Source organism: Puma concolor, chromosome E4 (genome assembly GCF_028749965.1).
Source record: "Puma concolor isolate L17-30 chromosome E4, mPumCon1.1.hap2, whole genome shotgun sequence".
NCBI lineage: Eukaryota > Metazoa > Chordata > Mammalia > Carnivora > Felidae > Puma > Puma concolor.
The window spans coordinates 65,527,026-65,552,798 of record NC_141683.1 but is presented as its reverse complement, the minus strand read 5'-3'; the positions used below and the strand labels follow the sequence as shown (position 1 = coordinate 65,552,798).

At 50.3% G+C, this 25,773-nt stretch overlaps 1 protein-coding gene, 1 long non-coding RNA gene and 1 pseudogene across 2 annotated transcripts in view; 1 reads left to right on the top strand and 2 right to left on the bottom strand.

Annotated features, from left to right (window-relative positions):
- KIF26B (kinesin family member 26B) overlaps positions 1–10,661 on the bottom strand; it is a 468,318-nt gene extending 457,657 nt beyond the window's left edge. The window contains exons 1-2 of the mRNA XM_086693326.1: positions 9,670–10,661; positions 8,406–8,807 (exon numbers count right to left, since the gene is read on the bottom strand). Coding sequence (XP_086549452.1) covers positions 8,406–8,807; positions 9,670–9,732 — 465 coding nt within the window. The 5' untranslated portion in view covers positions 9,733–10,661. The remainder of the gene's footprint in view (positions 1–8,405; positions 8,808–9,669) is intronic.
- LOC112863131 (large ribosomal subunit protein eL21 pseudogene) lies at positions 478–961 on the top strand (annotated as a pseudogene).
- Positions 10,662–15,828: 5,167 nt separating the features above from the next.
- On the bottom strand, positions 15,829–25,475 carry LOC147572751 (uncharacterized). Its single transcript, XR_015245855.1, has 3 exons — positions 25,157–25,475; positions 24,807–24,983; positions 15,829–17,324 (listed from the first exon to the last, which is right to left on the bottom strand). It is a non-coding gene; the product is annotated as an uncharacterized LOC147572751 (long non-coding RNA).
- Between the last annotated feature and the right edge of the window lie 298 nt (positions 25,476–25,773).

The window sequence follows — 25,773 nt, the reverse complement described above, 5'->3', positions numbered from 1 at the left end:
TATAAATCAATATCCTGCTTATACATAAACAAGCCTCAATTAGAAGAGAAGATGTTCATTGGTAACAACAATAAAAGATATAATATCTAAGGGCAAATTTAACAAGAAATGCACAAAGGCTACAGGAGAAAAAAAAAACTTTAAAAATTGCTGAAAAGTGGGGCACCGGAGTGGCTCAGTAGATTGTGCGCCTAACTCTTGATTTCAGCTCAGGTCATGAGCCCAGGGTCACGGGATTGAGCCCCGTGCCGGGCTCTGCACTGAGCATGGAACCTGCTTAAGTTTTCTCCCTCTCCCTCTGCCCCGCCCCCCTCTTAATTAATGAATTGACTAATTAAATTGCTGAAAAGTAGACTTGTTCAAATGGAATGACACTTCCTGTTCTTGGGAAAGATTCAACATCCTAAAGGTACCAAATACTGCCTTTCGGCCAGAACTGCCATCTTCCGGTAATTCGCCAAAACGACCAACACAAAGGGAAAGAGGAGAGGTGCCCGCTAGATGTTCTCTAGGCCTTTTAGAAAACATGGAGTTGTTCCTTTGGCAACATACATGCCAATCTACAAGAAAGGCGATATTGTGGACATCAAGGGAATGGGCACTGTTGAAAAAAGAATGCCCCACAAATGTCACCAAGGCAAAACTGGGAGAGTCTACGACGTCACCCGGCATGCTGTTGTCCCTGTTGGAAACAAACAAGTGGAGGGCAAGATTCTCGCTAAGAGAATTAATGTACGTATTGAGCACATTAAGCACTCAAGGGGCCGAGATTGGTTCCTGAAGCGTGTGAAGGAAAATGATCAGAGACAGAAGGAAGCCAAGGAGAAAGGTACTTGGGTTCAGCTGAAGGGCCACCCTGCCCCACCCAGAGAAGCACACTTTGTGAGAACCACCGGGAAGGAGCCTGAGCTGTTGGAACCCATTCCCTATGGATTCATGGCATAAGTGTAAAAAAAAAAAAGACTCCAAGACTGTAAAAAAAAAAAAAAAAAAAAAGATACCAAATATCCCCCAGGTTAATATATAAACTTAGCATGGTCCCAATTAAAATAAATATTTTTCTGGAGTTAGGCAAGCTGATTTTAAAGTTCATATGGGGGGGGGGGGCACCTGGGTGGTTCAGTTGGTTAAATGTCTAACTTCAGCTCAGGTCATTAAGCTCTAGGTTCGTGAGTTCGAGCCCCACGTCAGGCTCTGTCCTCACAGCTCAGAGCCCAGAGCCTGCTTCGGATTCTGTGTCTCCCTCTCTCTCTCTGCCCCTCCCCAGCTTGTGCACGCCTGCTCGCTCTCTCTCTCTCTCTCCCCCTCTCTCTCAAAAACAAATAAACATTTTTTAAGAATTAAAAAAAATAAAGTTCATACAGGAAAACATGAGGAGTAACCAGGAAACTCCCAGAAAGGAAAGGCACTGTTTGGGAGAGGGAGGGCGAGCCCTACCAAATATTAAAACTTACTACAAAGATTCTATATTTAAAAGAGTGCGGAACTGGCACACAAAGAACCAGATAAACAGAACATGGCAGAAGGTCCATAAACAGTCCAAGTGCAACTGAAAATTTGTTTTATGACAATGACGGTGTCTCAGATCAGTGGGAGGAAGATGGATTTTTTTTTTCATCGTTTATTTATTTTTGGGACAGAGAGAGTCAGAGCATGAACGGGGGAGGGGCAGAGAGAGAGGGAGACACAGAATCGGAAACAGGCTCCAGGCTCTGAGCCATCAGCCCAGAGCCCGACACGGGGCTCGAACTCACGGACCGCGAGATCGTGACCTGGCTGAAGTCGGATGCTTAACCGACTGCGCCACCCAGGCGCCCCGGAAGATGGATGTTTTAATAAAGGGTCTGCTGACAACTGGATAGACATTTAGAAAAAGATAAAATTGATCTATACCTTCCATTATACACCAAAGTAACCTCCCAGTGGATCTGATATCTAAATTTTAAAAAGGAAAGCATACAAACACTCAACAAAAACAAAGGCGGATTCCTCTGAAAGCTGGACGTGCTGGACAGATAGCCTTTGTAACCATGAACTTGACATCCAACTTTCTCAGATGGGTCCCGGAGCATCCCACAGGCGGTGGGTAAGCAGAATGACAGATACAGACTGATTTACTATTTTGATCAACATTTTTAAAGTAACTTAGGGATACGGGCTTATTCCAGGTCCTCGGGCACCTTCGTAAATGCACTTTAAGAGATCTCTGACTGGTCTAAGTTAAGTATGAAAGGTCAGTGGGAACCCATCTGAACAGGGCTGCTTTGCCACAGGAAGACGATACAGGAGGCTTAAAAAACAAAAAAAAAAAAAAAGGAGGGGGGTGGTGGTTAAAGAAAAGATGCTATGGTCAGCCTGTGACTCAAGATAGCAAAAAGGAAAGCGGTTTGTATCCCCGAAAAGAGACCGTGAACCCTGACAGACGCCAGCCAACTTGCAATCTTTGCCGGGACGGAACAGAGTCGAACTCTGGCAGCCTTACTGAGGTGGTGCGGAGACGTCCCCCTGAAGAGCTCTTCCTCCCAGAAGGTCAGTGCAGGGCCCTCCAACCGGGTGTTCTCAGAAGGGACAGGCAACAGTCTCAACTGAACGGTTATGAATATGAGGAAGTCCTTTGTCCCCCTGCGGTACACTCCAGCCAAGAAAATTACGCAGCTCCGAATCCCCACAGCTCCACGTATTTTTCCCACCACCCGCTGCCCCCAGAGCCTAAAAGCGATGTTACCATCTGGGAGCCCGGGAAAAATAATCACAATAATAAATAACTAATGAAAATAATCTCCAGGCGGGGGGAAGGGGGGGGCGTCTCCCACTTGGGCAGCTGAACCAACAAAAACCCAAGGGATTTGGTGGGCGGGGGGGGGGAGGGGGAAGCTTCCTTGGATTTCTCCATTCCTGGCATCTTTACTCATGCTTCGGTTTGTGATCTGAACCACGTGGATCACTTGGACTTCCAGGGTAAGGAAATCGGGCTCATCTTTGTTCATCTATAGATTTGGTAGATGGATGTGGGGGAGGGGTATATCGGAGTAGAGCGCCCAGCACACGCTAAGGACAGTAAGCATCACCATTACCATCACCATTAGTATCAGCCAATGAATGACACAATCTGTGATATGCCAGAGAGCAACTGATGTTGCCTCAAGTTTACTGACTTGATCCTTCCAAATGCTGACAAATTACTAGCCTCAGCCATTTAAAAATCACATTTCTAATGCAATAATCCTACGTGCAGTGAGTGTGGAAGAAATTACTACAGCCCAGGGGTTTTTACAAAGTGAATTAAGTCACTATAAAAACTGACCGTGTTGGTTCACAATTAAAAGGCTGGTAGAATGAAATGCCATTATTCCATAGCTTGCTAAGCCTTAAGGAAGAGATCACCGTTCACGTGTCTCTACTGGGAATGTTTTCAGAATCCCTAAAATGTCTCAGACACGTTTTAATGATAAATGCTACAGGACTTTTTCATCAGTGATGTTATCTATTAGCTGATCTCGTATCTAAAATATTTCTCAAATGGAAAAGACTCCAATAACATTTTCTGAAAAGAGCCACGTGTTCTTAAAAGATTTCAGATACACAGCTCTCAGAACTCATACGTGTTTAAAATGTAATACGTTCCGTATCTATTTATAAAGAATCATACCACGACTTCTGGAGGAACTTTTAAATAGTTTTTTCGTACCCGTTTTGGAGCTAGGAAAACACACACACACATATTCCCCAAGTCTAGACTTCCTTGGGCTCTGGCTATTTAGAGTCTACGTTTGGTGTTTTTAAACCCCTATGACACATTCCTTTCTTTCATCTCTGTGATTCCTGGCCACCCTTCTCCAGTGTGTCTGGCTAATCTTCCTGATATTTCTGGGGCCTAAATGGACCCAGAATACTTGGCTGAGAAAAAAAAAAAATCAGATAGGAATGTGATTCTGGACCTTTTTTCTTACATAAAAGATTTCCTTGTATTGATATGGAAATGAACAGATGTCTGATACCCTTTTGCCAACCTGGAACATTTCTGCTTACTCCAGGGAATTCTTTGGGGCTGATGTTTCTTAGGGTTTCCACTGTCAATTCAAAAGTTCTGTCTCCGTTATCAGAACGATCTAGGATAGCCCCAAAATGGGAGATTCATTCCTTGGCCCCTATTTCTGCTTGGTGCCTCGACTGTGTGTAAAACAGGAAAGACAGTAGATACGAAATGGCTTTATATTTGCTCACTGGAACACTACGACGCGCAAAAGGACTGTTTTTACTGACAATCCCAACAAATCTGTAGCTTTGCACATCTACGTTCTGTTTTATCGGACCACTTCTGCTTCCCAGCCCTGGAAAAGACATGATATAAACCCAGGAAGTACTTTTTTTTTTTTTTTTTTTTTTTACTGACTGAAGTAATAAAAGTCAATCCAAATGTTTTACAGTCTGTCACCGGGCACAAATCTTTGCTCAGCCAGGTAAGTTGTTATTTGAAAGGACAAACCCAGAGTGTCGTGAACGGTGGCTGGAGCTCACAGTTGCCGTTTCTATACGCCAGAGTCCCCTTCAGTCCTACACCGGCCTCTACTCTGTCTCTTTCCAGAAACCTCAAACTCGTGCATGGAAAACCAAACCCGTTATCACCGCTCTCTTTGAGCTCCACCCGAATCGGCCCCTCCTCCTGTTCCTGCCTCGGTGAACACCAACCCCACCCACCCAATTACCTGAGCTAGAAATCTCCAAATCGAGGTACCTGGTGCCACGGAGCCTTGTTCCCCCGTGGCCACGTGACTCCTAAGAATACTCAGAATACGGTGGTCACTCCTCAGGCCACCAGAGCCAGTGTCGAACTCGTGGGGCCAGCCAGACACCCCTGATGGGCTCGCCGGCACCTTACCTCCCCTCCTTAACCAACTGTCCCGGGCACAAAACTGGGGGGATTCAGTAGGGCTTGCTACCTACCAGTGGGCACAGGGTGAGAACCCACCCAGCTGGAGGATATTTGGAGAATGTACTCACGAAACCAGCAACGAAAGTGGAAAATGTTTCGTGCGAAAATCCCTAAATATGTCAACCCTAAATCTAACGGTATCTTGGCTGAGTGACAATCATCAACCCTCACGTCTTTCTCCAAGGAAAGTTTAAAATACGGACAAAAATGGGGGCGCCTGGGTGGCTCAGTCGGTTAAGCGTCCGACTTCAGCCAGGTCACGATCTCGCGGTCCGTGAGTTCGAGCCCCACGTCGGGCTCTGGGCTGATGGCTCAGAGCCTGGAGCCTGTTTCCGATTCTGTGTCTCCCTCTCTCTCTGCCCCTCCCCCGTTCATGCTCTGTCTCTCTCTGTCCCAAAAATAAATAAACGTTGAAAAAAAAATTTTTTTTAAATAAAATACGGACAAAAATGGGGGCGCCTGGGTGGCTCAGTCGGTTGAGCATCCGACTTCGGCTCAGGTCATGATCTCACGGTTTGTGAGCTCGAGGCCCGCATCATCGGGTTCTGTGCTGATGGCTCGGAGCCTGGAGCCTGCTTCGGATTCTGTGTCTCCCCCTCTCACTTGCCCTCCCATGCCAATGCTCTGTCTCTCTCGGTCTCTCAACAATGAACAAACATATAAAAACATTTTTTTAATAAAATAAAACACAGACATAAACGGATTTACTCAATGTCACGAAATGAATCAGTGGTGGAGAAAGAACTAAATCCAAATCCGTCCTAAAACAGTAAGATTCCTGAATGTGCTCTTCTCCCTCTGATTTTTAAACAGCCACTGAGGAGACTTTTAATACCACTTAGTAGAGTTTAGTATTCTTATCAAGAAAATATTTTCCAAATACAGCTAAGCAACTTAATTACCATGATGATTTTTGCTAATTATCCCTCAAAAACATGCCTTTATCTTCTAAACTCTTACTCTCCAGGGCAAATTGCATGTTGGAGTCACAATGACATCTCTTGGTGCAATGAAACTTAGCTCTTTTGGTACCTGAGGGCTACTTAAAACATTGCAACTTAAACAGCACAATGGAAATTGTACCTAATATGAGGGTACCAATGCTTAAAAAAGAAAAATAGAACTAAATTTATCGTTTAGGCCAACAAATTGAGGCCCTATACCTCATGATTAACAATGAAGCAGTCCAGGGGCACCTGGGTGGCTCAGTCGGTTGAGCGTCCGACTTTGGCTCAGGTCATGATCTCACGGTTCCTGAGTTCCAGCCCCACACCTGGAGCCTGCTTCAGAATGTGTCTCCCTCTCCCTCTGTTCCAACCCCGCTTGCACTTTTTCTCTGTCTCTCTCATATAAAGATTTTAAAAAATTAAAAAAAAATAAGGCAATCCAGATCGCTGTGGTTTCTGGCTAAGTCTTGCACACCCCCTGTACCAAACGTCATGTTTCACCGCACTATGTCACATACGAAACTCCAGGCAACGGTGGCATTGTATGATATTGATGTGTGCCTTACAGTGATCCTGTGTGACTCTCCCCGTGATCGACCGCTCTTCCTCAGACATGCCTGGGTCACCGTAAGGTGGCACAGAGCACTGAGATTCAGGAAATCCAATGATCAGTTCCCCAGGATCACTTTCATTTCATCAGGTAAATAAAATTGACAAATATATTGAACTGCCTCTGGTAACCCTGGGAATGAATTTTCCAGGTGCCTCAACAAAACCAAAACTCGACTTTGTCACATGACTCCACAAAACGTGACGGATACATTTGAATTTCAACATGTTTCTCCTCCCTACTGATTTCCTTCCCTTCCTCCATATTTATAGAAAGGGTCTATTTGGATTTACCTTTGCACACATGAGCACTCAAACAACACCACAAACAACTATTGTAAGAACAGGTCCTCAAGAATGTTCTAGAATACTTCGGTAGACTGTAACTTACTAGGATTGCCAAATATAGGATGATACCTTGGAGAACCGAGGTTTTTCAAAATGCATCAGATGGTCTAGTCTGGTTGGACCATCTCACAGCGCCCCACCCTCTTCCTTTGCGGCACTTACTGCAAATGGGAATAAATTCTGAATTGTGCATTTCGTGGTTGAATGTATCATCCATTAGAACGCAAACTCCATGTGGACAAGAGCGGTAGGTACCTGTTATTCAGGGCGTTGCTAACACAGTGCCTTGAATGTGGCAGGAAATCAGGGACTATTGATAAATGATCAAAAGAGCAAATAAATAAACCTGTGAGTGACCAAGTAGTGTTAAATTGGAGGATACAGAATGCAAGTATAAAATCCGCTTTCAGATTTCCTGAGATTTGTTCGCAGGGTGCCTGGCCAGATTTATTACCAAGATACAAAAAAAAAAAAAAAAAAAAAAAAAAAAAATGGCATACTGACAACAATCCACAGGTTAATTATTCTTGAGATGAATGCGGGATTCATAAAACCAATTCTCTTGGTGGTAATTTTCCACATGTAAAATTTTACAACTTCTGTGGGTATTTGCTTAACTTAACCCTTGCGTATGAAAACAATGAGGCAGGCAGATGGAGTTGCCGCTAAACTTCCACCCCTCGAAATCACGGTAGTTCGTTTCCAAAGTCCCAGAAATACACATCAGAAAACGCCACTGGGCAGTGTCAGAAATCCCCACAGCTAGTCACTGTTTTCTCGACAGTGCTCTCCAACCACTGATAAAAACTCTTTGAAGCGGAAGAGTAAATATTATCATTTGATAGTACTTGGACCCAACAGTGCAAACACAATTGCATTGTGTTGCACTCCGGGGGCTCCTGCGCGCACCACGCCGCGGCGTTGCCATGGAGGGGACAACGTGCTCGCGGCAGGGGCGGGCCGGGAGGCTGCCGGGTTCCCAGGCGCCCCCGCCCCTTCACCTTCCTCGGGCCGACTCGCGGAAAGCGAGGGGGCAAAAGCTGGCCTTCGAGGGTGTGTTTCTGTGATCCTGGGAACTAGGGGCCCACGATCAACAGTGGGGAACGCCGACCCCTAAATACCGGCTTGCTTTTACCACTCCCGCGGGCTTTTGGTGAGGGTCACGGGTGGCGGGGGGAGGGAGGGATCCGATGAGCCGGAGAGAGTGGGGGGAGGACTGCAGAGAGGAAACCCCCCCAGGAGTCTGGGTCGGCTGTCCTCCCCTCCCCCCGCACCCCGCGTCGCCAGGCTTGGCGGCACGCGGGAACAGGGTCTCTGGCGAAGGCGCCCCGAGGTCCCGGCGGGTTCGGGGAGCACGGCGAGGGGACTCGAGCGGAGGACTGCAGGACCCGTACCCCGGGGCATACCCAGTGGAGCGAGAGGCCTCAAACCGCGGGCGCCCCTCCCGGCTCCGTGCCCCGCGGACGCCCTGGCGAGGGAGAGGCGTGGGGTGTCCCCCCCACCCACCGCGGTCCTCCCGGCCTCCCGGCCCCGGGGCCGCCCTCCCGCCTGCCCCCGCGCGGGCTCACCTTGCCCGGGAAGGGCCCCGGGAGCAGCAGCTTCAACGCCTGCCTCTTCAGCTCCACCAGGCGGGCGTTGCAGTTCTCGCACCAGACGCCGCGGTCCGAGCCGGGGGAGGAGCCGCCGCCGCTGCCCGAGCCCGGGGAGCCCGTGCCGAAGCCCGGCGAGCCGCCCAGGGAGCCCGGCGAGCTGGTGCCAATGCCCGGGGAGGCGGGGCCCGGGGAGCCTGTGAACGAGCTCGGGGACGAGGTGCCCGAGCCGGGGGACGGGGTCCCCGACGAGCCAAGCGCCGAACCCGCGCCCTCGGGGGTGGGCCGGTTCCCGGCGCGCGACTCCTCGTATGCTTTCCGGTACCAGCTCTCGGGGGAGAAGGGCGCCGCGGGCTTGGTGGGCGAGCACACTTCATTCACCTGCGGGGGAGACGTGCAGAGTCAGGGGCCGCAGGGCGGCGGGCTCCCGCGTCCCCGGGGTGGGGTCGGGCCGGGCTGGAGGCGACCTACCCCCGCCCTGCCCCGCGCGCGCCGGCCCGGAGATCCGCGCGCCCCCGAGGGCCCGGCCGAGTGCGTCTGAGACCGCTCCGAGCCCTGCGGCCGAATCTGCCTCCATCTGCCCCGTGAATCGTCCTTAAGTGGGTCCCCCCACCCCAGGTGCCCCTGCGCGGGTTCCCGGGCGCCGGCGGACTCCTCCTCCGCTCGGCTGGAGAGGGCTCGCTCGGGGGCTTTCCATGGTTTCTGCGGGGGGAACCCATACAGTCGGCACCCCCGCGCTTTCGATCCCGACACCCATCCCCAAAAGAACCCACGTTCAAGTTCCTGGAAGACGCTACGCCCGGGACGGGTGGGGGTGGGGGGCTTCTGGATTTTTATTCATTCCGGGTACAGCCCTCCGGATCCTGGAGGTAAACGGAAGGTTCTCCCGGCTCCAGGGAAATGATCCCGAGGAATGGCTGAGGATTCATGGACACCCCCCCCCCCCACATACACACACACACACATTCGGCTTAACTCTGCCTGGAAGTGCACGAATGCCGCAAAAGTTAGGGGTGCGGGGATGGAAAGGAACGGGAAGACAGAAAATTCCGAGGGTGAGGCTAGTGTGCGGGCGTCCTCGCCGGCGGGCCCGCCTCCGCGCACGCATAGCCTGGCGGAGGCGCCTCTGCAGCAGCAGGAGAGCTCGGGGCCGCCCTGCGCGGCCGCACGGCGCCGGTTAAGGGGGACCCCGGCCGAGGGGGCTCTGCTAACGCGCCTCCGCATCGTAGCCGTCGCAACTTACCCCGTATTTCTTGCCCCTGGTGGAGACCGCAAGCCTCTCTTTATTCCCCGCTACCGAATTCATGGTGGCCTTTCCAGAAGAGAGTGTCTAAATGTTCCACCAACACTACATCCAAAAGGTCTTCCGACCCAGAAGGGTACCCCCCCCCCAGTTGTCGGGGGGCTGGCTCTTGGCCCTCAAGTCAAGGTTCCTTAATTTGGGGTGGGGGGGAAGGAAAGAATCAAAGCAATGGACCCCAGAAGTAATAGCACTAATTTGCAGAACGGGTTGGAGTGGCTGGTTTATTCTTCTCTTCCAATAATGCTTTTCCTCCTCCTCTTCTGCCTCCTCCAGTCACACGTTCTCTTTTCACGGTCACATCCAGATCCCTGGCATTTCTCCCCAGCCAAGGGAGTCCGTTTTCCTCCACGAGGGAAGCGAGGTGGGGGGCGATCAGGCACCCGCCGCCGCGGGGAAGGCGGGTGAGCCCCGCCGCGCCGCGCCTCCGCGGGGCGCGCCGGCTGTGGGAACTTGTCTCCTTCCCGGAGCTCGGTAACTGAGTTCAAAGAAATTCTCCCAAAATATAAAGATCCAGACTCGGGGAGGAGCCTCGGCGCGTCGCGGAGCCAATATCCGCCGGCCCCGCTCGGCCTGACAGTTGCGCGAGGGCTGGGAGAGGCGGCGCGGCGTGGCCCGGGCGCCGCCGCGGTCAGCGCGCGCGTGTGCGCCCGGGCGCAGCGCGGAGCCTCGGGAACGGCCGCCCCGCCGCCCGCGAGCCCGCCGCCTGGCTGCCGCCGCCGCGCCGGCCGGGATCCATTTTATGTGGCGGCGCGCCCGCCTGACGGTGCGCGCCGGGGGGCGGGGGTCGTAAATCTCGCCCCTCGCGGGGAAGTTACTGGAGAGCGGCCCGCGGCCGGGGGCCCTTAAGGAAGCGCCGCCGCGCGAGCCCGGCGCGGAGGGGCAGCGCCGAGCGAGAGGGCTGGACCGAAATGCGCCGAGCCTCCCCGCCCCCAAGTTCTTTCTCTTCCTGGCGAGGCTTGCAGTTCTGCCTTTGAAACGCCGTGTAAAAGGGACTGAGTCACAAACAAGTCCGCAAACATGCCGGGTCCTCCTCCCCACCCCCCACCCCCGCCCTTTGTTCTCCTAGACCTGCCCTGCAAACCTTTTCTGGGATTGCCCTACCGACCCCCGGCCGGCCCGGGGCACCCTCCCAACAGCAGCCGGACGACCCGGGGGGGGGGGGGGGGAGCTTGTCCCCCCACCTCCGCCCGCGCGCGCCCCAATCTGCGACGTGCCGAGCCGCCCGGGGCCCGCCCAGGTGAGCCCGGATCTGGCCGGCCGCCGCAGGGCAGGGGAAACTGAGGGATTCGCCGCGGTGCACACGCGCAGCGCGAGCCTCGCGGGCCTGGAAGGGGGGGGGTGTGTGCGGGCTGGCCTCGCCGCGCCGCGCCCCGCTCGGTCCCCTCGGCACCCCTCCTTCCTTTGCCGCCCGCGCCTGGGGCCCGCGGAGCCCCTGGAGCACCCAGCCACCGCCCCCTGTCCGATCCCCCGCGGCCCCCGGCGCAGCGCGCGGGAGCGCAGGAAACCGGCGTATGCCAGGCTCCACACGTGGCTGCTCCAGGGTGTCATTTTTCATTTCCCGGGAGGACATTTCTCCCGGTGAGCCGGCAGGTCTGTTTTGTTGTGACCTTTAATTAACACCCCGCGAGACGCCTCGAGAGGGACCGGCCCAGTGCGGGGATCACGTGAGGTGTAATGGCATCTCCGCGCCCAGAGACACCGGCCTGGGGGTGGGCGAGGGCGCAAAGGACGTTTGGGGCTTTCCAGTCGCTGGCTTCCTTCTGAGATAGGGAGGGGGCAAGGAAGACAGCCTTCTGGGGTGCAACGCCCCTCCCGCCTTCCTGGGGGAAAATTCCTTCTGTGCCTCGCTCCCGCTGCCATCCACCCCCCCGCCCCCTCCCGCCCCAGCCCTGGCGTGGGAAGATTTCACAGCCACCAAAGCGAGGTAAGAAGGTCAAAATGAAGATGTCGAGAACCGTGTGGAAGTTTCCATTACGTTCCTGCTTCCAATTTAAAAGCGATCACATCGAGAGAGGACCTTAGGGGGGCAGGTACGCCTCCAGGCGGCACACGCCAGCTCCCAGGCACATCTGTATTCCGCGGAGGTGCCGCGGGAAACGGCATCGCCATTAGCTAGCTACGCGCTGCGCCACCAGTGGAACAGCAGCGTGCGGCCAGGTGAAATGGACCAGCCCGTGAGGCCGCGGTGGCGGGGGATGGGGGTGCTGGGGAGGTGGGGTGTCGAGGCAGAACTGTTGGGGAGCTGCGAGATCCACCTTGAAGACGGAGGAGACCAGAGCTGGTCTGATTTGCATCCCCAAGTAGCCGGGTCCCCAAAGCGTGTTTGGTGAGCTCAGAGCGCCCTCTGTTGATCACAGTTGACAACGGGAGGCCCCGGCAGGAGAGTTTGGTTCCAGGCTTTAAAAAAGGGATGTAAGTAACCTTTACGTACAGTGAAATCTTCTTGAAATCATACACAAATCTTAAGTGTACGATTCTGGGAACTTTGGTAAATATATACTCCCAGAGAAGCCACCACCTCGATCAAGGTATGAACTTCTGTTACTCCACAAAGTTCTCCCCTGCCTCTCCCCAGGCCGTTCCCACCCCTCATACACAGCCACTGCTCTGATTGCCATCACCATAGATTAGCTTTGCCTGATCTTGAACTTTGTGTTCATAGAATCCAGGCGATATTTACTCTTTTGTATTTGGTTTTTGTCGCCGAGTAAAAGTTTTTGAGCGTCATGTTGTTGGGTACGGGTCTGTACTCTGTTTTTCATTCCTCTGCCTCTCCTGCCTTCTCTTTGTTAATTGAATATTTTTTAGCATTCCACTTTCATCTCTCTCTTGGCCTTTTTTTATTTTTAGCTCTAATGATTATAGTGTGAATCTTTAATTTATCACGGGGTACTGAGAGTTAACATCGTGCCACTCTACTTAATATGGAAGATATTTGCAAGAGTAAATTCCATTTTACCTCCCTCTTTTGTGCTGTTTTGAGATACACTAAAACCTTGGATTGCGAGTAACTTGTTCCGTGAGTGTTCTTCAAGATCAGCAAACATTTCTAATAAATTTTAACTTAATAAATGAGCGATGTCTTGCAATATGAGTAATATGTGATGCTCAATGTCACATGATCACAGATGAGCCAATGGTTCTTAAAATTCACTTTGATATACAAGTGCTTTGGATTACAAGCATGTTTCTGGAATGAATTATGCTCACACACCAAGGGTTTACAGTATTCTATATCTACATACATTATAAAACCCGAGCCGCCCGGGGCCCGCCGCTTTTATTTTATTTTAAACAACCTCTAATTTTTTGGTGAAACTCAATTTTTTTTCTACTTACCCAGTTTTACCATTTCTCGGACTCTTCATTTTTTCCTGCACAGCCAACTTTTCAACTGGATCATTTCCCTTAAGACCAAAGAACTTCCTTTAGCATTTCTTGTATTGAGAGTCTCCTGGTGACAAGTTCTCTCAGCTTCTGCTTATCCAAAAATGTCATTTTTTCATGTTTTGTGTTTGAAGAATAGTTTAACTGGACATAGAATTCTTGGTTGATAACTTTTTTGTGTTTTTGTTGTTATTTGTTTGTTTGTTTGTTTGCAGTCCTTTAAAGATGTTGTTCATTGCTTTCAAGCCTTTTTTGCTTCTGACGGGAGATCAGCGGTAATTCTATAGGAATTTCCCCTGTATGTAATATGTCCTTTTTCTATGGATGCTCTGGACATTTTCTCTTTACCACTGATTTTCAACAATTTGGCGATGATGCTCCTACATGTGGCTCTCTCTGTACTTATCCTGGTTAAGCTTTGCTGAATTGCTAGGACCTATAAGTTGATATAGAAGTTTTTCACCAAATCTGGGGTAATTTCAGCCATTCTTTATAACTTACTCTCTGCCCCATTCCCTCTTTCCTCTCCTTCTGGACTCCAATTACATGTGTATCATTGCACTAGTTGAACTGTCTCATAAGTTACTAAGGTTCTGTTTATTAATGCTGCCCTTACTGTCATTTCTCCAATCTGGAATTTTTGTCCATCCTGTATTAATTGCACCGATTGCTTCTGCCTAAGCACTCTCTGTTAAGGCTGTCCAGTAAATTCTTCCTTTCACATATTGTACTTTGTAATACCTACATACATATGTAATATAATTTCCATTTATCTGCTGCTTTTTCTTTCAAATCCTTGAACACAGTTCGAATAGCAGCTTTAAGTTTCTCGTCTGCTGATTCCAACATCTGGCTCATTTTGGGGGGTCAGTTTCTATTGACTGGTTTTTCTCTTGACTCCGAACCACATCTTCCTGTTTCTTTTCATATCCAATATCCAGTAAATTTTAACTGCATGCCAAATATGGTGAACATCACATCGTAAAGATGCTAGATTCTGTTCTTTTCCTTTGGAGAGTATTGATTTTGTTCAAGCAGCAGACAGTTCCTCTAGTGATGGATCACCTTAAACTTGTAGCAACCTGGCTTTATGTTTTGTTAGACTGGTTCTATGTCGGTTATGCCCTGATAGCTAAGAAAAATTCCTTGGTCCTGAGACTTGTTCCTTACCTCTAAAGTGTGGCACTTCTGGGGCACCTGGGGGGCTCAGTCCGTTAAGCATCCAACTTCAGCTCAGGTCATGGTCTCACAGTTCGTGAGTTCGAGCCCCTCACCGGGCTCTGTGCTGACCGCTCAGAGCCTGGGGCCTGCTTCGGCTTCTGCGTCTCCCTCTCTCTGTCCCTCCCCTGTCTCTCTCTCTCTCTCTCTCTCTAATATAAATAAACATTAAAAAAAAATTTAAGTGTGGCGCTTCTGGGGTTTCTGTAAAAAGCCCAAAGTGTTTGCCAGACCCTCTAACTTGGGACTTACGTTCCAAGATCTGCTCCCCTTCGGTGAAATCAATCCTTTCAGCTTCCAGATGCTGTTTTCCCCTGGATAGTTCGCCCATGTATAGAGAATTCACAAGCTAAGGACTTGGGGAAATTGCAGGTTTTAGGGCTGCCTCTCTCCTTTCCAAGATTTTCCTTCTCCCTTTCTAGCAACAGCCCTTAACTCCACCAGGCCAGGCCTCACACCAGCAAGACTGGCTTTCTCCTGGAGTGATATGGCCACTGTGGCCAGCAGACTGGGCCAGACCCATAGAACCTTTCTTTCAGGTACTGAACCCTTGACTCCGCACTGGCGGCTGCCTACTTCTGGCCACTCTCCTGTGCCTTTAAATAGGCTCTTTGTTGGGGCGCCTGGGTGGCTCAGTCGGTTGAGTGTCCGAGTTCAGCTCAGGTCATGATCTCACAGTTCGTGAGTTCGAGCCCCGCGTCGGGCTCTGTGCTGACGGCTCAGAGCCTGGAGCCTGCTTCAGCTTCTGTGCCTCCCTCTCTCTCTGCCCCTCCCCTGCTCGTGCTCTGTCTCTGTCTCAAAAATAAACATTAAAAAAATAAATAAAAAATAAATAAATAGGCTCTTTGTTGCTGTTATCCAAATTGTAATTGTTTTCTTTGGGAAATTCAATCATATATAAAGTACTCCCCGATGTTTGTTTTAATGGTGGCTTTCTCAAGTCTACCTTAGGTTTTTAGAATTCTTGCGGTTTTGAGGGGTTTTATTCTGTGAGAAGTCTAAAAGGTTGGTCTCTAAAGGGGCGCCTGGGTGACTCAGTCAGTTGAACATCTGACTTGCACTCAGGTCATGATCTCGCAGTCTGTGGATTCGAGCCCCGTGTCGGGCTCTGGGCTGACAGCTCGAAGCCTGGAGCCTGCTTCTGATTCTGTGTCTCCCTCTCTCTCTGCCCCTCCCCTGCTTGCTCTCTCTCCCTCTCCCTCTCTCTCAAAAGTAATAAACATTAAAAAAAATTTAAAGAAATTTAAAAAGTTAGTCTCTAAAGAGTCTAACTATATATCATTTCTCAATCTTTTGGCTAAGATCAAGTGTAAACAGTCTAACTATAACTTTATTTTCTGTTGGACTGAAGGATTCTAATGATGCAACCAAACCCTTCACTGATAGAGAGAGAAATCTATGTAAATATATATACATTCAAGGACTTTAATAGCATTACTTCAACACACACACACACACACACACACACACACACACACACACCTTATTTTATGAATGAAAGTATCACATACTGACTTTTGAAAGCCAAGAGCTTCTATAAACACCAATGTATTTATTCCATTGATTCTCCGAGTGAAACAGTATCTCCCTGTTATATCCATAAGTACAAAGTGCAAAAAAAAAAAAAATTTTTTTTTTGCAAGGTCTATTACTTGGCTATGAATGAAATTTGGGGTGCCTGGGTGACTCAGCTAGTTAAGCCTCCAAATCTTTGGGGGTTTTTTCAACATTTTATTTATTTTTGCAAGACAGAGAGAGACAGAGGTGAGCAAGGGAGGGGCAGAGAGAGAGGGAGACACAGAATCTGAAGCAGGCTCCAGGCTCCAAGCTGTCAGCACAGAGCCCATAGTGGGGCTCAAACCCACAAACCATGAGATCATGACCTGAGCCAAAGTTGGACACTTAACTGGCTGAGCCACCCAGTTACCCCAAGCCTCCAACTCTTGATTTCAGCTCAGGTCACGATCTCACAGTTCATGAGATCGAGCCCCACATCAGGCCGTGTGCTGATAGTGTGGAACCGGCTTGGAATTCTCTCTCTCCTTCTCTTTATACTCCTACCCTACTTGTGCGTGCTCTCCCTCTCTAGTAAATAAATAAACATTAAAAAAGAATGAAATTCTTATGCCATATTCTTTGTTACTTAATTATTAAATGGATGTAACTTCTTTGGGAATGTTTCATGGACTTGTATATTGCCAGAAAACCTAGTTTTCTCATTATTTACACCTCGGGGACAGTAGCTCGTAGGTTTTATAGCTAAAATATATGACATCACTGTATTTTTAAAAGTCGGAAAGAATAAATCAAAAATAGAAAAACATAGGGGCTCCTGGGTGGCTCAGTCGGTTAAGCATCCGACTTCGGCTCAGATCATGAACTCGCAGTCCGTGAGTTCGAGCCCCACGTTGGGCTCTGTGCTGACGGCTCGGAGCCCGGAGCCTGCTTCGGATTCTGTGTCTCCCTCTCTCTCTGCCCCTCCCCTGCTCATGCTCTGTCTTTCTCTGTCTTGCAAAAATAAGTAAATGTTTTAAAAAATTAAAAAAGAGAAAAAGAAAAACACAATCAGGCTGGCAACTTCTAAATGCTAAGCAGAGGGCGACAGGTAACAGAGTCCACTCCTCTTTAATATTTTTCTCTCGACATAACTTCCGTATCGGTTCAGACACAGGCATGCCAGTTGGAGCCAGGGCCGTGCACGTGCCAGAGGCAGCTGAGTTTCTCCTTGAAAGATAAATTGAAGCAGCTTGCACTGTCCATGTGGTATCTTGATGAATATGCAAACAATATTTGCATTTGATCTACTGGTGTCCCGGGGGCCATATGATCACGTGTGCGCTGCCAAGGAGTCATCAGCAAGCTGGTAACTTTCACGGGCCTGCTTGGCCACTACGACAGTGTCAGAGGAGCGTGGTTACCCTGCAAGCTAAGGAAGAAGGTTCTCTGCTCTCAGACAATCACTTCAATCGCTGATCATGTCATCCTTGGGGCTAAATTCCAAGTGTGATTTCAGTCCGAAGTGGATAAGGGCAGAGAAAGAGAAAGGGTGTGAATTTGTGGGGCTGGAGTGATAGATGTTTTATCGTTATTTTCATTTTGCATTCAGGATGGGGGGGGGGCGGGGAAGGCCAGTTACTAAAGTCAGAGAGGAGGATCAGACAATGAGTGCTCAGCCCGCTGACACTGGGCACCAGATGTGACGACCACAGACCATGCCGCCATTTATCACAGGGATCACGGCATCCCATGAATCACTGTTTATAATTAGGAAGGAAGAGAAATAACCTACACATGCATCTGTAGGGGATGGGTTTAATACCTTACGCTGTCATCAGACCATGGCGTACCATGCAGCCACTAAAAATGCCTTCCTAGGGGTGCCTGGGTGGCTCAATTAAGCGTCTGACTTCGGCTCAGGTCATGATCTCGCGGTTTGTGAGTTCGAGCCCCGCATCGGGCTCTGTGCTGACAGCTCGGAGCCCAGAGCCTGCTTCGGATTCTGTGTCTCCCTCCCTCTCTGCCCCTCCCCTGCTCACACTCTGTCTCCCTCTCTCTCTCTCTCTCTCAAAAATAAATAAACATTAAAAAAAATTTTTTGTAAAGTGCACAAATAGCTAATAAGCACACGAAATAATGGTCAACACCATTAGTCATCATGGAAATGGAAATGAAAAGCCATAATGAGGTACCACTGGAACAGCTATAATGAAATGAAAAAGGACACAGTAACTACTATCGTTGAGGATATGGACAAATGGGAACTCCCGTGCATTGCTGGTGGAAACGTAAAATGGTGTGCCCACTTTGGAAAACAGTCTGGCAATTTCTCAAAAAGTTCAATATCAAATTCCTGTCCTACCCATTATTTCTTACTCCTAAGTATCGACCCAAGAGAAGAAAAAAAAAAAAAAAAAAAACATGTCCGCACAAAAACTTGCACACGAAAGTTCACAGCAGCATCATTCGTCATAGCCCCAAAGTGGAAACAACCAAACGTCTACAGTCAATTGCACAGAACGTGCTATCTCCATACGACAGAATAACACGGAGCGGTAACAATACCAGCAGTTCTGACGCAGTCTGGCTCCTAGATGCACCTCACAAGCCTTGGGCTGAGTGGAAGAAAGCACCCGAGAGACCACACCACTGTAGGATTGTATTCATAGGAAATGCTCAGAAAAGGCAAACAGTGGAGACAGAAAGCAGGTCAGCGGTTGCTGGGGCTCAGGGAGGGGCAGGGATTAGCTGGCCCGAGGGAGCTCACAGGCTGTTGGAAACGGCCTTATGATGTCGGCCGCCAGCACATCTACGAAAACAAAAACACAAGGGTGCATGCGAGCAGGGTGACTTTTCTTATGTGTAAAATGTATCTCAAGAAAGCTGTTTTTAAAAAGCGGCAGGAGGGACACCTGGGTGGCTCAGTCGGTCGAGTGTCCGACTTCGGCTCAGGTCACGATCTCGCGGTTTGTGAGTTCGAGCCCCGCGTCGGGCTCTGTGCTGACAGCTCGGAGCCTGGGGCCTGCTTCGGATTCTGTGTCTCCCTCTCTCTCTGCCCCTCCCATGCTCATGCTCTGTCTCTCTCTGTCTCTCAATAATAAATACACATTAAGGAAAATTAAAAATAAATAAACAAAAAGTGGCAGGAAAGGCAAAATGGAGTGGGAACGAGGAATCTGTTCTGGACCATCAACACTCAGCCAGCTCGACGTGGAGACGTGGAGGCCTGTGGGGGAAGGAGGAGGTGTCGAGGCTGGCTTGCAGACCTGTGAGTGGGACAAGAACCACGTGGAAATAGTGTTTTCAACCCAAGGCACATGGGAGGAGGGGAGTGTGTTTGATTTTGAAGGGATACGGCCACAACGACCCTCTGAACTAGAATCCCCAGGAATAAGGTTCACCTGTGTGCCACTTCAGGAACCCCGGCACGGCGGGCATCGTCACATCAACCAGAGCAGACCCCAACAGGGGTCCCCAACAGGGAGGGCACCAGGCGATACTGGCTGACTGCTGGTGGGAACTGAGGACTCGGAAACCAAACTGGGAACGGGTGCTTTAAAAACAAGTGGTGCTAGTAGGATCTCGGTGTGGAACCGCCAGAGCAAGGAGGAGCAGGCTGTCTGCTCAGCCATGGGAGCAACCAGGCGTCACTGGGAGCCATCAGCCAGCCACGAGGAGGCAAGGGGCCGAAAGGCACACACAGCTCAGGGAAGAGCTTCAAAGACCTCGGGGGAAGGGGGTAGCCAGGTGAAGACCCTGTTTTCAGAGGAGAGCAAACGGGAGGGGTGGGATTCCCGGAGTTCCTCCAATGAGGGCTTCAACTCAGGACCAATGTTTCCAACCAGCGCACCTTCCATGGGCATCTCCCAGCCGGGTGCTGCCTGAGCCCGGGGTACCATCGGGAGGAGCCCCTGTCCTGCTCTGAACTGCTGAAGCCTCTGCTCTCACATCAGCAACCACTCCTTTTGTTGTGGCCTCTGCCTTTGTTCGCACCGGCTGCACGCATTCTGGCATCGCGTGTTCCCGCCGCCCCCGACGTTCTCTCTGGGCTGCGACTTCGCTGTGAAACCACTGGTTCTGAGTCATTCACGCTTGGTCCCATTTCTAACTCATGAGCTGGCAATGCAGTGTTTCTGGATGAATGGATCAGTGGATGGATGGGTGGATTGGTATGCTGACTGATGCTCAGAGAGTGGGTGGGTGGGTGGGTGGGTGGGTGGATGGATGGTTTGGTGCGTGGATGCATGAATGAATAGAGCCATGACCTTGAACAAAAAGAGAGATCCGGTGAGAATAACCGGAGGACAGATGCTCCTGGGTGGGGGAGACCACGGCCGCTCACACTGTTTCTTATAAAAAGGCTGTGATTGAGATCAAGCATGATCCTTCTTGTTACTTTTCTAATATATATATTTAAGTCACAGGATTTAAATTTAAAGCCTCATTTAAAAACAACAACATCGACAAGTATCAGGGAATTCAGGAGTTATGGTTTCCACAGCAACATTCACGTGGCCGCCCAACTACTACTGAATAAATGAGATTAAGCATTTATATTGCCCTTGACATTCAGCCATATGCCAAGCAATCACTTTATTGGTTTATAATTCCTTGCAGCCACCTGTGAGGGAGGCAGCCTTCTCACTCCCACATCAAGAATGAGGAAACCAAGTCCCAGGAGAATGAGGATGCGCCCAGAGAAATCCCGGCCCACGGCCTGTTGGCTGATCTGACTCTCCGCTTGATAACAGGCAGCCGGGTGCAATGTCGGGGGCAGGGCTTCCCAGAGCACACGAATAAAACTGACGATCATTAAATGCCCATTGTGCGCTAGGTCCTGTGGGTGAGACCCCTTCCCCTGAAGACTGAGTCACAGGCAGCTAAAGAAACAATAACAAAAAACAGAGGCTGTTATTCCGAGTGGAAGAAACCCTGTGTAGCTTTGGGTCAACTGGCCTCCATACTGGCCCAGGACCAAAAATGCATAGAAAGAGAAAGAAAAACTCCCTCCAGGGAGAAGGAGGTTCAGAAGGAGGAGGAACAGCGAACACCCAAGTTTCACAGAACAGAAGCCGTGCCTGGGGTACAAGATGGCCTTTGGAGAGTTGCCCTTATTTGGTGGGTGAAGAGACCCCACTAGAGATGCCAGATATTTATTATAGCAAAGCTTTTCCTGTAGCAAATCTTACAATCTCATCTCTCGGATGAACAGGCCGGGGGCGTGGATTGAAAGCACAACCCAAGGCCTGAGGCCACAAACTGTGACGCGTGACTCCCCTCCCCGGGTCCCCAGGCAGGGAGGGAGGCCCGGGACCAAGTGTTGGCTCTCGCCTTAGCCGTCATCCTCATGCACAGTCTTTAAGGAGGAATCTGCAGCAACAAATGAAATGCTGAGCTGCGCTACATGGAGAGGTGTTGCCAAACCTCCTGAAGGAACTGAAAATATGTGTCAAGATGCGGGGTCTCAGAAGTGTGAGAAAACAAAAAGCACGGAGCAAGCCAAAGCATCACACTTCTGACACCAAGGGGGTGGACTTGGAATGCCAGACTCGGAGTGCTTGACAACCAGAAAGCAATTTTCCCTACAAGACGAATGAGAGAGATTTGGCTCAAAATTAATAATAAACTTTCGCTCTTGCGTCTTATCTCCCCTGCCATCCCTCATCACCGAGCATCCAGCATCCAGCTGCATAACAACAACGCTGGGTGGAAGCTGTCCCCACGTCTGCTTCCATTTGTCTTTGTCCCTAGTAAGCCTAGGGTTCTATAGCCACGGTGCAAAGCTAAGGCATGCGGTGGTTGCTAAGACGGTCCAACTTAAGATTTGAAATGTGCATGAAAGGGTTCAAAATTATGTGCATGATACCCACTGTGAGCTCCTCGAGGCCAGTGGCCATGTCCTTAATCTTTACATCCCTAACATTCAGGACAGCACTGGGTGTGGCTCTTTTTTTTAAATTTTTTTTTTTTTAACATTTATTTATTTTTGAGACAGAGAGAGACAGAGCATGAACGGGGGAGGGTCAGAGAGAGGGAGACACAGAATCTGAAACAGGCTCCAGGCTCTGAGCTGTCAGCCCAGAGCCCGACGCGGGGCTCGAACTCACGGACTGCGAGATCATGACCTGAGCCGAAGTCGGCCGCTTAACCGACTGAGCCACCCAGGCGCCCCTGGGTGTGGCTCTTAATAACGCATGTTGATGATGGAAATGAATGCATATTGGTATTCGAGTGCTTTCCTTTTCCTGTGAAATAACTCGCTTCAAACTTCACGTCAGGCACTGCGCTCTGTTCTGAGTGTCTTCTAGCCCCAAAGACAAATGTAGTGTCCGATCACAAGTAATTAAGGCATCTAGGAGAAATCGGGCAGCAGTGAAGGCTGCAGCAGCAGCTAGAATATGTATAAAGTCTAAAAATAACCACGGTAAGACAAGGCCGGTGTCAGGGAGTCCATTTCTAGGGGTGAGAACAAAGACAGGAACACATCAAGTTCTAGGAGATAAAGAGGGAGAGTGATGGATTTAAAGTTAAGGAAGTGGAGGCAAGCTTTCACCGTAAAAATAACGACTGCAAAATCAAGCGGACTGTGTGACTGTCTTCCTCTGCAACCCCGTCACTGATGAATTTTAAATGACACCTCGGTGATCCTCTAGTCCAATGCGCGATCTCTGCCTGCACAGAGCCGGACTCTTCAACGGTTGGATTTTCAGAGAAATTTATGGTAAGTGAGTCCGACCCCCCTCCCCTCATTCTTCATTGAGGAAGCCTAACATACTTATTCCATTTACACCGATGAGGTGCCCAAAACACAAGAAGGCTGAACGATATGCTCACCATCACGAAGGGAGCTAACACGGCGAGGAAAGGATTCGAATGCCAAATCACAAGTTGGTTTTTTTCTACTTCCGCTTTCTTTGCGACAGTGAGCAAGGGGCGTGGCTATTGGGGGATTCCCGGAGCCCACGGACGTGCTTCTTGAGAACCACTCCTGAAGTGTGTTTTCAAGCTTCCGAGGACGACGTGCAGGTAGTCTTGGTTTTTATGCTATTGACAAATTCACCCAGACTCGCAAAACCCTTCCCTCCTTCTGCACCTTCTCGTGGCCGAACTCTCCAGAACTGGTATGTACCTTTCGTGTAGGGCAGTGGGATCTGAGGGTTAAAAACTCAAACTCCGCCGTCAAATTCTAGCTAGGCAAACTTGGACAAGTTACTCAGCCTCCATTGCCTCTTTCCTCACCTACAGAATGAGGGTGGGTAATAATTCTCACCTTCCGGGGACTAAATTGGGTAATTTCTGTGAGAGGCTTAGTACAGTGCTTGACACAGAGCTCTGTAAACTCTAGCTCATAATCATTACCTTCTGAAAATGTGAGGCAGAACATTCCTACCACATGGGACGTGGGACAACAAAGTCTGACAGACTCCAATCTGTGAGATCACTCTTTCATCAAAGGGAATAAAGCAGGAAGAACAAAGAGGGTAGACATTCTCTGCCTTCCATGGGATGTCAGCCCTGTTCCCTACTCTTGAATACTCCCCCTTCGTGGCAGGCGCTGCAGGCCCGAGAACTACATTTCCCAGCATGCCAACCAGGAGGAAGCCTGAGAACTACACTTCCCAGCATGCCAACCAGGAGGAAGCCTGAGAACTACACTTCCCAGAATACCAACCAGGAGGATTCCAGGTTAGACTGTACCAATGAGAGCGCGCAAGTGACATCAGGAAGATGGGAGAGATAGATGTGGCTGTCTAGAAGCCACATAGAAGATGTGGCTCCCGCTTCAGGAGGAGGCAAACATGGCGGACAGGACTTTTGCTAGGGCCTCATTTCCCAGGGAATTTGTGCCTTGGTGCTGCAGCAGATGTGACCCTGGCAATGGTCCCTGAGGGTTCTGAAACCTCCCAGGGCTACGATGGTTTCCCCTTACCTTTGCACCCCCACCCTTCCGGTGATTTTGCAAGACCCTTATTCCTCGACTTAAATCTCTTCTTGCTGGAGATATCTGGAGTGGTTTGTGTTCCCCTGGTTAATCCACTGTCTAAGAAGTGAGAAGTCTCAACCCACTCATCCCTTAAATAATTATTTATTCAGCACTGAAGACAAGCAAGGCACTGTTCTTGGGTGTTAGGAATACAACAGCAAACCAAACAGAGGAAGACCTGCCCTCCTGGAACTCACATTTTAGTGGGAGCAGCAAACTGGGAATAAATGAATAAACAAATGTGGCAGGGGTTGATTGGTGTGAAGGCAAGGAAGATGGATGGTGTGGGGGAGACAAGGGGCAGGGCAGTCGGGGAAGGCTCCTTGCTAGGGTGCCGTTTGAGCTGAAACCTGAAGAAAGGTGAAGGAAGTGAAGGGCTAAGCCACACAGCTGTGGGGAAGAGTACTTCCGGCAGAGGAAATGGCAGGTACAAAGGCCCTGGGGCAGGGGTGTGCTTGACCCATCTGGGGAACTGCAAAGTCAAGAAGTCACTGTAGGGGAGAATAGTCAGAGGTGGCCTCAGAGGGCCACCAGGGGCCATGTGGGCCATGTAGAGGCTTCGGCTTTTACTCCAAGTGACAGAAGGAGGTGCTTAGAGGTTTTTGAGCAGATGATGTTTGGAATAGAAAGGCGGCGGCCAGGGCAGAAGCAAAAACCAGGCAGATGCCATTATAACAGTCCACATGGGAGATAAAGGCAGCCTGGCCCAGGCTGGTAACCATGGACGTGGTCAGGGCTGGCCATGTTTGTGGGCTCTTTTAGCATCCACGTGTCGGTCTGTATTTTTTTAATTGCGGTAAACCACACATAACCTAAAATTTACCAACTTAGCCATTTTTAAGCGTACAGCTCCATGGCCGTAAGCACATTCACACTGTTGTGTGACCATCACCACCATCCGTCTCCAGAACATTCCATCTTCCTGAACTGAAACTCTGAACTCGTTGAACACGATGTCCCCAGCTTCCCTCCCCCAGCCCCTGGCACCCACCGTCCTGTCTCTGTGGCTTTCTGTCCCTCTGTCTCTGTCTCTGTGGCTTTCTGTCCCTCTGTATCTTGCGGTGCTCCAAGTACCTCCTGTAAGTGACATTTGTCCTTTTGTGACTGCTAGTTCACTTAGCACAATGTCCTCAGGATGGAAGACGTCTAGAAGGTCAGATCTGGTGGGCTGAATGAGAATCGAGAGAGAAGGAGAGGGAGCAAGGCTAAGTCCAAGGTCTTAGGGAAGTTGAGCTCACACATCAGTCCACGGGGCCGTCTGACTTCCAGTGTGGCCTCCCATCCCCTCCCCACCCTCACCCCTACCCCAGCCCCGGGTGGGCGGAGGGGTCCGTGCCTTACCTCAGCCCGTGTGTCGACCACCATCAGAATCACCCTCAGAATCAGCAACTCATCAAGGGAGACACTGTCGGAGGAGAGGCCGAAAGAACCATTGCCCGCGTTGTCTTAACCTAAACAAGGAGTGAGCGTCCAGCTCGAAATCCGCCCAACCCGGCCCCCCTGGAGCCGGGAGTTCAGCCCACGCTTCACAAATCAGATCTCAGAGGGAGCTGCTCTGCTGTTTTCTCTCCCCGTGGCCATTCCCCTCCATCCGTGCCCGTTCGCTCGTAGCTGGGTGATGGCGGGAGCGTCCCCAGGGGGACCCGGCCTCTGGCCTCACCCCACCCTCTAAGTCTTACACGAATCGTGCCCTGCCCAGAGCTGGCACAGTTCCCGCCGTGCAGGCCCTCGGACCCTGGGGAGCAGGCACGCTCCCTTTGGAGGTGCTTTTTCCAACTATCTCCCGCTCTCTCCAACTGGAAACCCTCAAACTGCCCTCCTGAGAAGGATGTGTCTGCACGACAGACTCCTTTGCGTGGCCCTGGGCACCCTCCATGAGCCGGCCCCCCCTTGACCTCACTACACTCCATCCCCGCTATGTTCTCCCACAGACTCCAACGCCAGCCAAAACGAACCAC